At 54.8% G+C, this 15,294-nt stretch overlaps 1 protein-coding gene across 1 annotated transcript; it reads right to left on the bottom strand.

The window, feature by feature from the left end:
- Positions 1-1,337: 1,337 nt before the first annotated feature.
- On the bottom strand, positions 1,338-14,099 carry MYBPH (myosin binding protein H). The gene is made up of 14 exons (XM_062509584.1): positions 13,763-14,099; positions 13,399-13,533; positions 11,430-11,597; positions 8,816-8,904; positions 7,711-7,906; positions 7,231-7,370; positions 6,935-7,094; positions 6,076-6,212; positions 5,475-5,661; positions 4,822-4,877; positions 3,841-3,882; positions 2,873-3,008; positions 1,511-1,629; positions 1,338-1,412 (listed from the first exon to the last, which is right to left on the bottom strand). Exons 1-14 carry the CDS (start codon positions 14,097-14,099, stop codon positions 1,338-1,340), a joined length of 1,977 nt encoding a protein of 658 aa, XP_062365568.1.
- Positions 14,100-15,294: the final 1,195 nt, after the last annotated feature.

Consider the following 15,294-nt stretch of genomic DNA (forward strand, 5'->3'; position numbering starts at 1 on the left):
GTCCCCATGTCCATGGAGCCATGGGAGTACCTGGGCACTGGGACAAAGGGACTGGGACTCCCTGTGGGAGTGAAGATGCTGAGAACCAGGAGAGTCCAGGGCAGTGGGATTTCAGAAGAAAATAAAAGCCTTTTCTTTCCCCTCTGTAACCAGGGAGAGGTGACCAGGGGTGAGACATAGGAAGAGATAGGAAAAGTCTTCCCATGGCATTGCCAGCACCCACAGGGGGGTGAACCCACCACCCCACAGAGCAGTCTCCTGCTCTCAGCACTACCAGAGAGGTAGGCAGAGGTGGGTATTGGTGAAACCCTTAAGCATAAATCCAGAGAACTCTGCAGAAACAGCTTTTGCTTCCCTGATTGCTCCCCATGGGTCCCAGTGGCACCCACTAACTCTGTGAGCTGCACCCAGTGAGTGTGCCCTCTCCACTTGTCTTTTCTCTCCCTTTACTCTGGTTTGGAGTCATCTTCCCTCCTTTCTCCTGGCTGTTTTCTGTGAAAAGCAGTAGCAAATCTCTCCCAGGCTGTTCATCTCACACCTCCCATGTTGCTCCCTCCCACCCTCCCTGTGCAGTCAAACTCTTTTGACCCAAATATTGTGCATTAATACAGCCACCTCCACAGTCCAGGGGGCAGAGGGGAGCCTGGAGCCCTCTGGGAGCAAGTAGGGGACAGCTACAGGCCACCATGTGGGTGCTGATGCTGCCACAGGACACTTTGCCACACCTGAAGTTCAGCTGTGGGTAGATTTGAGGAGGGGGTGGCTGGAGATGGACCATCCCTCATCCAGCTTTGGTCCCTCTGGATGCTGGAAGTTCCAGTTCCTGCTCTGCAGCAATATCTCCTCCAGGGCCGAAGCAGTGGTGGGAAAAGTTAATTTGAGTGGATTGTGATTCTTTTCTTATCAGTGTCCCTTGTTCACCAGGCTCCCATTGGAAACACAGGTCTTATGACCCTGGCCCTGCCCCAGCAGGGTCGTGCTCCTCAGAGGGGACGTCAGCAATGGGCAAAGTGACTGCAGCAAGTTCCCACAGAGACTGGGGGTGGAGAGAAGAAAAGGACCTTGGATGGGTGAGATTTATGGGCAATTTTTAGCAATGTTGGGAGTGTGCAGCATGGGCATTGGCACAGCCAGAGCCCCTTACTCCCACTGATACAGCCAGCTCTGTTTAGCTCTGAGGGATGAGGAGGGCAGCAAGGGAGAGAGGAGATGAAAGGCTCAGCCACCCACCTTTTGCAGGGGCCTTGATGCATTTCCAGGCTCCTGGCTCAGACCACACTGGGAAAAATGAGAGCAGAGCAGAAAAACAATGGCAAGGACAGAAGAAAATCCTTCCCTTAGTCCTCATCACAGTAGAGGGGTCCTGAATACCCTCCCAACCTTCCCATGGTGTAGATGGTGCTGTGCTGGTGCTAAGCATTTGGGAACAGCAATTCCCCATGGACGTCAGCCCACACCCCCCTCTCCCAGGCATCACCAGGTGCCCTGGGGCCAGTGCTGAACCTCTCACATGAGGGTGAGGCTTTGGCTCATCCCACATCTGCCTGATGGCTCCTCTGCCCAGTGCAGCGACTCCCATGCCCCCACCTTGCCATGTCCCATGCCAGCTCTGGCCAGAGCCAGCATCTCCTGAAAAGGGCAGAGGGAAGAGCCTCAGGTCTCATGGAGCACCAAAATCAGTGGTGCCTGAGGATGCTGCAACCCCAGCTGGGGCAGAGAGGATGCCCCAGGCCGAGGCCATGATGCCTTGGCACATCAGCACCTTGCCTTCAGATTAGTGCTGCTGTTTGCCCAGATCTGACTCCCACTTGCATCTTATTTCTGTTGCTTTTCTGAAACTGATGCTTTAGCCTGATCCTTGCTAAGGTACCCAGGAACCTGGTGACTGGAATGCTCATAAATTAAAAGGCACATGAATGGTTGCTTCATTAAAAATAATATCCAGGATTTTTCCACTCTGTTCTCTCCAGACCTTTCCGGGGGAGTCCTCACTAAAAGCTGTTGTTGCCTATCTCAGTCCCCTGTGGGGTCACAAACACAGTCTGTGCTCTGTAGGACTGAAATAAGGGCCTGGAAAGGACACAATATGCAGCATGACAGAGTCCTGGAGATCAGCTCACAGCCTGCTTCCAGACCCTGTCCGTGAAAGAATCCCACTGGCCAATGACACTTGCCCAGGTGCCAGGGACACCAAGTGGGACAGGATACCCCCAGCACTGTCCAGGACTGGGTGTAAGCATACCAGGGAAAACAAGCTCTCCAGCTTGGGAGTCTTGCCAGCTGGGACTGCAACCTCTACTCTTCTGGCATTACCGCCAGTACCAACCACCTCAAAAATCCATCCTGAACAGCAGTGGGATAAAATTAACCCAACAATGCCCTCTGATGGTGGAAACAACCCTGGTGTGGATGGTGCTGCACCATTGCTGAGCCCTGGGAACAGCAACACTCCCTGGACTTCAGTTTGGGCTGAAGGTGCCTGGGGACAGATGAGGACAAAGCAGAGGGGCTGTAGGGGAGACGGTGCAGAGGGGTCTGATTAATCACAGGCACTGCCCAGCTTTGCTCTCTGTGGCACCAAGGGTGGGATGACCTCCAATCTGTGGATGCCTGGCTGGATTTGCATCTACACTGGCAATGCCAGGGCCAGCCAGGACATGGGCAGAATGTGGGTCTGGCCCCATGACAGACCTGCCACACAACTGGGAGAGCTCCTACCCTCATGCCCCCAGACCAAGGGGGAAGCGGTGCTGGTGGAGAGATCACCCCATGCTGCTGATCCTGGGTAACCATGTGTTCCATGGGTCCCTCTGGGCTCTGGTAACACCCAGTGTCTGTTCCAAGCTGGCCCAGAGCTCAAGTGATAACTCACCCTGCACATGAGCCACCAGCTCACAGGGACAAGTCCCCTCCTCTGGATAACACATCAGCATGTCCTGTACCCTCTGGGGGGAGGTGACAGCTCCTGACTGGATCACTGCCTCATTGGTGTGGATTAAAAAACTGTGCTTCAATAAAGAAGCATTAAGATGCCACAACACTGATGTGGCATTTCTTTTTCCCTAGGCAGAATCATTCCCCTACTCCATAACAAAATCTTTCTGTGTTCTCTTTCTCCTTCTTGGGCTCCTTTTGGTTCAGAAATCTCTCTATGTGTTTCATAAAGCTGGTCCTTCCTTTCCAAGCTCAAAATCCACGTCTTCCACCCTTGGCTGGGTGGGATCCTATGCGACCCTACAGCAGTCCTGGCAGCTCTCCACCTCCCCCCACCCAAGCCAACCCCACAATAAGCAGGACAGAAGGGTTTGGTGGCTTTTATTAGGACCAAAACCCCTCATCTGGGTTTGTTTTATTGTCACAGGTAATAACAGGTTAAGAGAGGGCCATGCCATGGCAGGCTGAGGTGCAGTCCCCAAAGCACTACACCCCAAAGGAGGGGCAGGCCAGCAGGCAGCAGAGACCATGGCCAGGGACATCAGCACCTGCCCTACCACCACCTGGCACCTGCAGGATCCATATGGGAAAAAGGAACAAGATCTGAGTCCTGCAAGGGCACCAAGAGAGGCCTGGTCAGGGATGGGTGGAAACATGTCCCTGACACAGTTCTAATGCAAGACAAACCCAGCCACATTTAGAGCCCTCCCTCCACCTCATCAAAGGACAGGTTTTCCTCAGGTTCATCATCCCACCCCACCCATGCATTTTCAGCCATGGGACAAGGAAGACCCAAGCTGGGACTCCATCTGCAGGTGACAAGGGCTAATCCAGGACACTCAGCCCAGTCCAGCCCCCTGAAGTGATCCACCTTCTCTCCATCCTCGTGCCCCAACCCAGACCTACCTTGCTCTTTGTCTTGTCGTCTGATCTGCCCTCACTTGGGCACTGCAGGAGAGAAGAGGAGACAAAAACCCCCTGAACTGCCCTTGTCTTACTCCCCTTTTAACTTCCAAAAGTGGTGCTGTGCTCACCCTAATGTGCACCTGCACATCCCAACCCTGCACACACCTGCTCCAAGCAATTCTACACACCACCCTCACTGCATGTTCCTGGCCAGCGTCCCCCAAGATCCCAGCCTGGGTGACTCCCAGGTGCTTCGTGTCCCCACCACAATGCCCAGTGTATCCTCTGTGGCCAACTGGGCTCATTCTCCCAGCATGGGCAGCAGGGCAGGGGGGGATTCTGCCCCTGTGCCCCACTCAGGTGAGACCCCACCTGCAGAGCTGCCTCCAGCCCTGGGCTTCCAGCACAGGAAGGATGTGGAGCTGCTGGAGCAAGTCCAGAGGAGGCCACGGAGCTGCTCCAAGCCCTGGAGCCACTCTGCTCTGGAGCCAGGCTGGGAGAGCTGGGGGTGTGCAGCCTGGAGAAGGCTCTGGGGGAGACATCAGAGCTCCTTCCAGTGCCTATGAGGCTCAAGGGGAGCTGGAGAGGGAGTTGAGACAAGGGTCTGACAGGACAAGGGGGAATGGCTTCCCACTGCCAGAGGGCAGGGTTAGATGGGATATGGGGAGGGAATTGTTTCCTGTGAGGGTGGTGAGGCCCTGGCACAGGGTGCTCAGAGCAGCTGTGATTGCCCCATCCCTGGCAGTGTCCAAGGCCATGTAGGGCAGGGCTTGGAGCAACCTGGGATAGTAGAAGGTGTCCCTGTCCATGGCAGGGGGTGGGACTGGGTGAGCTCTCTTCCCACCCAGACCATTGTTCTGTGACTCCACAGAGCCCCTGCACAGCTTCACTGAGGATGTCCCTGTGGGGCCACAGGACCAGGGCCAGCTGGAGGGTCCAGCAGCAGCTCCCACAGAGCTGAGCACTGAGCCTGTGCCATACCAGCAACTCTGGAGCTTCCACAAGGACTGGGGTGCTGGGGTTGCCAGGTTGGAACCCTGCCTACATGGGAAGTGGGGCAGAGCATGTCTGGGGGCAAGAGTGTACTCGGAAGCCATGGGAGGGGAAATGGAAGTGTTGAAGGACACCTGGCCAGCACAGGAGCATGAGGACAGCACGCGGACAGTGATCCTTCCACGGGCCAAGGAGGGGCTGTGGGGAGCAACACAGGACAGGTCTGCTTCAGATGCTCTGCTGAGGCAGGGAAATGCAAGTGGAAAGTGTGGGCAGGATCCTGAGACATAAATCAGAGCAGTCCAGGTGCAGGGGAGGAGGTTCTCACACACACCTCACGCTTGGGACAAGAGCAGGGGCAGCCAGTGCTGGGCCAGGCTTCCTGCAGCTCTTCTGGCTCTGCCATTTCTGGTTTCCTCCCCATTTTTTTCCCCATGAATAAGTAAAGGTGATTTCAAGATGCTTCAAGACCATAAACCCAAGAAGCCTAAAAGTGCAGTTCCACAGGGCTGCCCAGTGTCCTCAGACTCCCTCACAACCAAGATCAACACAAAACAGGGACAAACCACAGCACTGGGAAAATGAGACCTGGAAAAGGCAGGCAAGGGCTCCTGCTCCTCCTTCCCCTCAACCAATCTCACCTTTCACATCCAGTCTGCAGTCTACTGAGGCTTCCCCCAGAGGGTTCACAGCCTTGCAAGTGTAAACACCCCCATCAAAAGGGCCAGGCTTGCGGATTTCCAGGGAGCACACACCCTGATCAATCAGTGCTATATATTTGGGATCTTCTCGGATCTCCATCTGATTTTTCAACCAGATGATTTTGGGCTGAAAGTTTAAAGCAGGGAGAGAAATGAGAATTCTAACAGGCCCCAAAATGCAGCCACCTCTGTCTGCCTTTGCCTTGGCCCTGCCTGAAGCTTGTGGCCATGATGGGATTCACAATCAGAAGTATTTTGAAGATCCAAATCTCCCACTTGTGAGCCCTAACCACTGCTCCACCCTTCCTCCCCCAGCACAGAGGAAACAGAACATGGCTTGATTTAAGACAAGTCTCCCATCTCCATGCAGAAACACCCCAAACGTGCCCCAGTTTCACTCAGAGGGCAGCTGCAGCCCCTTAACCTCACCCAACCCTAATCCAATAGCACCAACCATCTCCCAGACACCTCCAGCCACCTTGCAAAAGACCTCGGTGGTGTCCCCAGCCAAGGTTATGCTGCCCATAGAGGAGCCACTGACCTGGGGGAAGCCCCGGACGGAGCAGAAGAGGTGAGTGCTGTAGCCCCGTGTAGTCATTCGGTCTGTCAGAGGCTGTGTGAACTTTGGAGGCTCCATCATGTCCCGCTGGGGGATCTTCTCTGGCTGGTAAGTGGTTTCTAAGGAAATAATTAATTCTAGCCTGAGGTAGACCTCAGGCTTCTGGGCTGACCAACACAGGAATTCAGCACAAGGTACCCCCAACCACTTCTATTCCCTCTTGTAAGAAGCTAAATGTCACCTGGCCTGACCCAAGGACGTGGCCCTCAGCTCAGAGCAGCCCTGCTTCCTCATCCAGTCATGACATGGTAATGCCCAGGCCCTGCAAGGGTGATGCCAATCCTCAAACCCACTGTGTGCAGCAGGTCAGACCCAGGCCAGGCACACTCTGGATCTCCCATTCCAATCCCAATTCTCAGTCCATAGAAATAAAAGTTGAAGGGAAGCTCTGAAGATGGCAGAGACCCTAGGGCACTATGTGCTACCAGGGACCAGGATAGAAACAGATGGAGTTGAGATTTGTCCCTGAGCTGTGGGGCCAAAGCCAGGGCTGTTCTGACCCTCCCCAGCTCCTGCTTCCATCTCATCCCCAGGATGTCCGTGCCTTGTTCTTCTCAGGGGGCTGAGCATGGCACAAGCTTTCTCCAATGGAGAAATGAGGCACAGGGTAGGGCAGGGGACCTCTGGATCTTGGGGGTGCTCAGCCTCACCCCTGCTGGTCTTGTCCTGGGCCCAGCCCAGCAGCATCAGCACAAAACCAAGGAAGCCCCACTGGCCCACTGGTCAAGACCAGTCTTGGCTACCACCCTCCCCAGCCCCTCAGCCAGGGACATGTCCCCACTTGTCTTCTTGATGTAGGCCACCCCAGAGGCTACAGCAGCGCTGTCACTGAGCCCACAGATGTTCTCGGAGAACACTCGGAAGGTGTAGGTGTTACCAATGATGAGGTCAGAGATGGTGCAGCTGGTGCGGGTGCAGCGCTCCAGCACCGTGAACCATTTCTGAAAGGAAAAAGAGAGGAAAAAAGTAAGGAAAGACAGGCTGTGACAAGGATGGAGAAGGTGTGGGGTGTGGCAGGGAGTGCAGCTCTCCTACTCCCATCAGGGTATCACCAGCAGCAGGAATGTCCAGGCTCACCCCACTCTTCTTGTCTGACTTCTGCACCCTGTAGCCCTTGATCTCAGAGTTCCCGTTGTCCATGGGGGGGGTCCACTCCAGGGCCACATTAAAGCCCCACACATCCACCAGCTTCAGGTTCTGGGGAGGGCCAGGTGGCTCTGCAAACACAAACGCTCTCAGAGTGACATCCTAGTTTGCTCCCCACACATTCTGTACCTTGACCATCCCTTGACCTTGCTTTTAATCTCTTCTCACCCTGGTGCAGCACACAAGGGATGAGAAGCTGCAAGGGGCAAGGCTGGCAGAGACTCTGCATCCCCAGCCAGAGAAGTTCACATGCATGATCCTGTTGAGGAACCCCCTGGAACAGGGACTCCAGAGTCTCTTGCCTTGTTGCTGTCACATCACATGCCACCCAGACCAAGACTTGGGACCTATCCAACCAAGGAGGAGAACTGAGCCCCAGAGTCATCCTGCAGGGTCCCTCCCTCAGCTTACCAACCACCTGGATGTCCAGGGTAGCCTTGTCCTTGGCTCCGTTGATCTGCACGGTGAGCTCGTACTTGCCCGAGTCACCGCGCTGGGCCTGCCGGATGTAGAAGATGGTGTCCCGAGCTGTGTTGCGGATGCTGATGCGGTTGGTGTCCAGGGGCTGTCCTCCCTTTGTCCAGCTCACCTCAGGCTGTGGCTTTCCCTGAAGCAACAGTGAAGTCAGGAGCCACTTGGGCACATGGTCCCAGCAGAGCCACCCCAATGTGTCCTGGCAGCAGCAGTCCAGCTGCCACCTCTCCCATCCAGCAGTCCCTGGGAAAGAAGCTATAGCTGATTCCTGTCTGACTCAGGAAGCCTTCAGGCTCCAGGGATGAGGCTGGAACATGCTGGCTCCCCAAGGCTCTCATGGAGCAAGTCCAGCTTTACTTGCCAAGGCAGAGCTGTGCTCTCACAGCCCAGGTGCTGAACTCAGGCTCCAGCTTAGTACCAGAGCTTGAGCTCAGCATAATTCATGTCTGGAGCATGGCCAGCACAGAGTCCAAACTGTCTGTGAAACATGGCATGGACAAGCCCCTCAGCTCAGGGGCCTCTCACTCCCTCAACATATTTCAGAGCCAGCTGCCACGGTGGAGATGCTCTGGTGATGTCCCAGATAGGATGAGAGAGACAGCTGAGGAGACAACCTCCAGCCTAGCCCAGCAGTGTCAGCATTGCCCCACCATCACACAGCCCTGGGGGTGCCCTCCTCCAAAGGCAGCTGGTCCCCTCTAGGGACCCCAGTGCTGTGCTGTGGGGTCCCAAAGGATGTGGCCAGATCCTGGCCAGGAGCACGAGCTGACATGGACTTATTGGCTGAGACAGCAGCAGCAGCCAGCCTGTGTCCTGATGTGTTTGGGGTTGTCCCACAGAAGCATCATCAACAAAGATATAGCAGGGGAAAAATGGGATCTGGCCAGGAAGAGGAGAGAGATTCCCACCCCATTACCCACCTTTGACTCATAAGACTCAGGGAACAGGCCAAGTCAGAGCACAGCTACACCCATAAGCTAACCTACAGGAGCTAACCTGGAGTGAAATGCCCAGAGGATTAAAGCCCAAATCACCTACCTACCTGAAAGGGGATCATGATGTTCACAGCATCCCCTACACGCCTGATGTAAGTCTCCCGCAGGTGCCGAGGCATGCGGATCTTCGGGAGCTCTGAGGACAAGGAGTTCACATTGTGAGACAAGGAACTCCCATTCCTCACATGGCTGACCCTCCCCATACTTGGCCACCAAGAAAATCCACCCCAACACAGCCACCCTCTCCCTCTCATCTCCTGGACAGTGCTGCTTCCCTGCAGCGCTGTGCTAGCCTATCCCACTGCCTGTACTCCAGAGTGATAACCATCCCTGAGATACCAAGTCACCAACCCAAGGGCAGCATTCTGATGGATCATTCACCCCTCTTCATTACAGCCAGGCCATGGAAACAACCTGGCCTCAACCAGAACAACCACAACAAGACAGGGAACAGCATCTCCCAGTTGGGAAATATTTCTCCCACTGCCTTTCCAGAGGCACACAGCCTAATTTCCAGCAAGGACAAGGCTTGACCTTCATCTTCCCTGTGCAATCCAGGCCACTGAGACACCGAGGAGGTGCCTGGTCATACCAGAGATGTGGAAGCCTAAGGCTTGTGACAAAGGCAAACATCCCCAATGAAACATAACAAAGACAACCAAAAACCTCACTGGAGAATACTCATGGAGTGTGTCCCCTTCCCCGGGAGGAATAGAAGCCATACAACTCTGCCAGCTCAGTGATACCCAGGGATCCCTCTGGAGCCCCTCATAAAGGAGTTGGGAGTCTCTGTCTGGGTTAAATGTGCACGAGCTTAACCCTGGGGAGGGGCCCTGGCCAGAATAAACCAGGCCTGAGCCAAACAGCTGTGAGGGCTGGGGAGTGCAGGGACAGGTCTGGCAGTCCCAGATGGCCCTTCCTGACAGCTGAGACGACCCCTGCTCTGCTCGTGCTGTGATTTCTGCAGGGATCCATCCCTGGTGCTTCCCCGTGGGCACATAAGTCTCAGCCAGGCAGGGGAATCTGACCTCAGGGGAGGAATGTTAATTCATGGATGTTTTCCCCAGCTCCCCATGCCTTGCAGAGAGACGGGGCTGGCCTAGGTCAGTGGTCCCAGTGACAAAGAGCCATGGTAGGAGGAAGGCCTTTTTCCTGCCCTCGTCCCTGCAAAATGTGACTCCCATACTGATCCTTCATCTGGTTTCTCCTTGTCTCTCTCCACCTCCCAAGCCCACTCATCCCACCTGTTGTTAAGCTCCGTGCTGTCCGATTGCTGCTATTTAAAATCCCCTGGGGTGCTATAAATGAACTGGTGTGATGTACAAAATGGAGGCTTAGAGAAAATGTGAAGGCCAGGAGACAACGGATGGGGAGGGGAAGAGAACGGAGAAAAGAACAGAAGAGGGGAGGGGAGGGGAGGGGAGGGGAGGGGAGGGGAGGGGAGGAGAGGAGAGGAGAGGAGAGGAGAGGAGAGGAGAGGAGAGGAGAGGAGAGGAGAGGAGAGGAGAGGAGAGGAGAGGAGAGGAGAGGAGAGGAGAGGAGAGGAGAGGAGAGGAGAGGAGAGGAGAGGAGAGGAGAGGAGAGGAGAGGAGAGGAGAGGAGAGGAGAGGAGAGGAGAGGAGAGGAGAGGAGAGGAGAGGAGAGGAGAGGAGAGGAGAGGAGAGGAGAGGAGAGGAGAGGAGAGGAGAGGAGAGGAGAGGAGAGGAGAGGAGAGGAGAGGAGAGGAGAGGAGAGAAATCAAGTTGTGTGTGGGTCTCTCTGTTCTTTGGGTTTTACACCTGTACACGTGCCTGGGACAAAGCTCAGAGAGCAGGGAGAGGGTGTGGAAAGCAAGAGCCATGCATTTGGCATCTCATGCCCGTCTTTCACAGCCCAGTTTTCCCAGTTCTATGAGGTTTGGTGGGATGGTTTTAATGTTAGAGGTGAACAGGTACAGGCACCATCCCTAATCCACATTTACATCCCCTGAGCACACTGAGAAGATGAACCATGCAGAACTCTTTCCACAGACTGATAGTTTTCTCCAAGCCTTTTCCTATGAAAAGCTGCTGTTTCCTGAAATAACTTTAGTTAGTATTACTATTTTTAAGCAGCTGAAAAATCTGATGTGTTAAGTAACAAGAGAACTTGATCATTAGTAATTCCTTCCAGAGGGAAAATGAGTCTGTATTTGCTGTTTTCTGAGTATAAACTGACCCTGCCCTTCTGCACCAGCCTCTGCACATTGGCAGCACCCCAAGAGGAATGTGAGTCTTGCTAAGCATGGGAGCAACTCATTCATTAGGAGTTCAGAATGATTAAAGTTCCCATGCTCCAGACAATCAGCTCTTGACTTCCCTGAGCTAAATAAACAAAGCTGTCCAATGTGTGCCATGGCATATTTGGCATGTGACACAGCCAAGGGGAGGAGACGTGCTCAGGGGGAGGTGGATTCTGAGCTCTTGCCATGAAATGAGAAAATGTGACTCTGCCTTTTGAGTCCTTCACCCCCAAAGTTTCAACATCAGCAAGATTGGTGAAGTCAAGAATCTTCTCCCAAGGGAATTGCACACAGTCACTGAGAAATCTGTCAAAGGCAGGATGTGACCAGTGAGAGGCTGCTCATGCTGCAGGGATGGACAGATTTCACACAGGAATTCTGCCCTCAGGAACAGTACTCACGAAGGATCTCCCTGATGAGCACTGGCTGCTCCAGAGTGGCCGGGACGCTGGCTCCGCTGGCACTGACAGCCACCACCTGCACATGGATCTTGTCCCCAGAGCAGAGATTTGGGATTGTGTAGTGGGTGGAAAGAAAAGGCTCCTGGTTCACAGCTTTCCAGTCTGAACCTGCAACAGACCCAGCATAGCACTTTGGATGTGCCATGGACAGACAGACACACCCTGAGCAGCAGGATCAAGGCCCAGAAGGTGAGACCCAGAGGCAAAGAATCCCTTCCTTAGAAATGTGGAATGATTTGGGGCACCAGCAGAAAAAGGGACTTTGGAGGGGAGGTTGGTCACCTCTGCCAAGGAGTGTGGGGTATGAAGTGCTGGCAGGAGCTCAGCACTGGAGCACGAGGACATTTGCAAGGAAGAAAAGGCATCGGGCCAGCAAACACATCCCTGCAGACCAGGTGCATTTCTGAAAGGAAAAATCCTTGGAGCTCCTTGCCAGCCACTCTGCTCCTCTCACTGCCCCAGGACAACACCAGGGCTCACCATGGTCTCCAGAAACCCCTCCACACTGCGCAAGGTCAGCTCAGGATCTGCCCCTGGGTGGGTGGATGTCTCCAAGTGTTCTTCATGCTTGTAAAGCACTCAAGATCAACCCAGAGTCTCGAACTCAACCCAGAGCTCAGCCCTCCCCCAGCCCCAGCTAACATAGCCTTGGCGTGTGCCAAACCTCTCAAGATGTTTCTCACTTAGAATAAAAACTGCCCCAGTCCCCCAAGGACTGGGTGTCCCAGGCGGGCATTGGGAATGACCAAAATATGCCAGGGTGTGCCAAACCCCCATGTGCACCTACAGAACAAGAAGGTTTTCTTGTTGATGGCATTGGAGCAGCCAAATCCCACCAGATCCTCTTTCCCTTAACCACTGGCATTACTCAAATCAGCCCTCACTCAAATCTCACCATATTTCAGCCAAACAGAGTCTTGTTCCAGCTCAAATACAGCAGTCCCATGGCCCCTGGGTGATGACAGAGGGACTGGAGTTCTCCTGTTCTCCAGCAGACCCAAAGCAAGACAGGAGAGCATCCAGACTGGGCCCTTTGGATGGCTGTCAGACAGATCCCTCCAGGAGTGGCTACATCTTTCCTAGTGCCATGCAGGGGCCTCCTCACACATCCCACCCAGTCATGGTAACCTCACCACCCCCAGTGCAATGATGGAAGCCTCCCACAGCCAAGAATGTGTCTATCGTGTGTGCCACAAGCTAAACAGCTGAGGATCAAGTTCCCTGAGGTCCATGGGCCACCTGGGTCTCCCAAACCACTCCAGCCCAGCCTGCCGTTGCAGATCCCCTCAGCCACGTAGACCCTTCGCTCTCAACCCAAAGCCCATGAGGGCTTCAAGAGAGTGCCCAAAACACAAATCTTATCCACCCACCCCATTCCACCACCCAGCAACACAACTGGAAAACCATGGACAATTTCTGGACAATTGCTGCCACCTCCCAGTCCACCTCCATCCACCACGGCCACCCTCCTTCCAGACATAATCAAGTCTGCTGATACATGCTCAGGACCCTTCACTTCCTCATCCTCCCATTTTATCCCCTTCCATGCTTCATTTTGGGCAAATATTTTTCTTGGTTTACCATCCCAGCCCCAGGTCTCTGCAGATCTGGTGTTCATCAGAGACCACCCCCAGAGGGTGTGTTGGTCTCTGCTCCACACTAGAGCTGGGCATAGCAGTGACTCTAAACCTGCTCCAAGCCCCTGCTAAAGACATCACTACTCTCTGAAGACAAAGGGATGCCCTGTTCCTTCATGGCAAATAAATGACCATTCAAAATACATCTCTTTGGACAAAGAAAGGGAATTGTTGCTGGGGGAAATGCTCTGCTGTGCTCCACCCAGCTCTGTCCCATCCCACAGCCATGCACCATCTCTCCATACTCGCGAGGCAGGACAGACCAAACCTACTTCCATCTTTGCAGATCTCTACCACATATCCATCCAGGCCTGCCCGGCCCGTCTGCTCCGGGGCTTTCCAGGTCAGTGTGAATGAGTTTTCGGTCACTTCTTCCACAGCCAAGGACAAGGGGCAGCTGGGTGGCTCTGTAACAAACCCACAGTGGTGAGGACAGGGCTCGAGTGCTCTTGGAGATCACTCCAAGAGCACACCGGTGGATCACAACCTCCAGGTCTGTCTTCAGTCCACCTAATCACCAGCTCAATCCATTGCAAAAATATCCTTGATTACTTCATCCCGCATCCCTTCTCCCTGGCACACGCCCCCTCCAAGCCTTGCCAGTGTCCCCTCCGCACTCCAGTGTTCCCCACTCACCTTCCTTTGGTTTCTCTGGTTTAGGTTCAGGGGCTGGGGCTGGGAGTTCAGCTGGGACAACTGAGGAACCTTCTGCAGGCACTGCAGTCACTTCTGCTCCAGCTTCCATGGGGATGGGAGCAGATTCGTCTGTGGGGGCCGGGGGCTGCTCCAGGGGATGCTCAGGGGCTGGGGGTTCTTCAGTAACTGGGGCTGGGGCTGCTTCTTTCTTCGGAGCTGCTTCTTCCTTCGGGGCTGCTTCTTCCTTCGGGGCTCCTTCCTTCGGGGCTGGCACTGCCTTTTTCTTGGCCGCTGCCAGAGCCGGTTTCTTGGCTGGAGGTGCGGTTTTGCCAGTCATCGATGCAAAGCCTAAGGGCTGGACAAGGGGATGTTCTGGGCTCTCTGTTCCGGGGTCTCTGTTCTGTTTTGGGGTTCCTGCTCCAGACAAAAGATCTCTCCTCTGGATCTGGACTCCAAGGTTTGAGTCCCGGCTCAGGTCCAGGTGTCTCCACACTGGACCAATGGTCTCTGCTCCGGCACGGCTGTGCGGGGAGGGGGGAACCCGGTCACTGAGCCAAAGCAGGGCTGGGTGACTTTTATAGGCTTTCGCTGGCACTTGTCACCTCCCTGCAAACCAATCTGCCTGCGAAGGCGGGACTGCCAGGAATAGCTACCCGGGACCTGCACATTCAGCAGCCTCAGCTGCCCCCTCCTATGGGATGGCAGCATATGGGCCCGGCCCCCCCGGCAGCCCCCCTGGGCTCACTAAGGACTGGATAGGCTAGGCCAGGTCACCTTTCTTTGGGGACTTGGCTCCTGTGTCCAGCACTAGCACGCCTCTGGCTAAGGGCTTCCCCACCCCCACTGCCACCTCCTCAGCCACCCACTGCCTCCCAGTCCCCACAGACTCTCCCTGGACCCCCTCATCCCCCTTGCCTTCATTAGTCCCTCTATTAACACCAGACCCCACCCCCCCCCACGCCTCCCTGCACTGACCCCTCCAACCCACCTGCTCTCCCTCATGTCTTCCCACAGGCCCTGTAACCCCAGACCCCTCTGGTCCCTCTGGTCCCTCTGCCCTTCCTCAGCCTCATCCTCAATCCCACTGGGTTGGAAGAGGCTGGAATACAACTTTTGGGCTTATATGGACCAACCCAGCTGCCCGTACCCCTAACCCACATTTCTGGGGAAGATAAATCGCTCACCAGCCCCCTGCCGTGTTCTCCAGCTTCTCTTCTGCCCAATCAACAATCCATGGAGACTGATCACCCCAGAACTCACGACCAGCCAACCTACTGTTACCCCCAAGCTCAGATTCACCCTAAATCTGCCCAGTGACCCAGGAGAACCCCAATAATCCTATGGGTCATAAACCACTCACCCCCTGCTTGCTCCTGTTCCCTTACTTGCCCTCATCCTGTGCATGAGACACTACCAAAAGTGTCTCTGTACCCCTAACCCTCCTGCAATTTGGGTTGAGACAGTGTTTTCCCCATTTCCCAGCTAATTCCCTGTCTCCAGGGATGCTGCTATGGAGCAGACAAGCAAGCCTG

This window comes from Cinclus cinclus, chromosome 27 (genome assembly GCF_963662255.1).
Source record: "Cinclus cinclus chromosome 27, bCinCin1.1, whole genome shotgun sequence".
NCBI classification, from domain to species: Eukaryota; Metazoa; Chordata; class Aves; order Passeriformes; family Cinclidae; genus Cinclus; species Cinclus cinclus.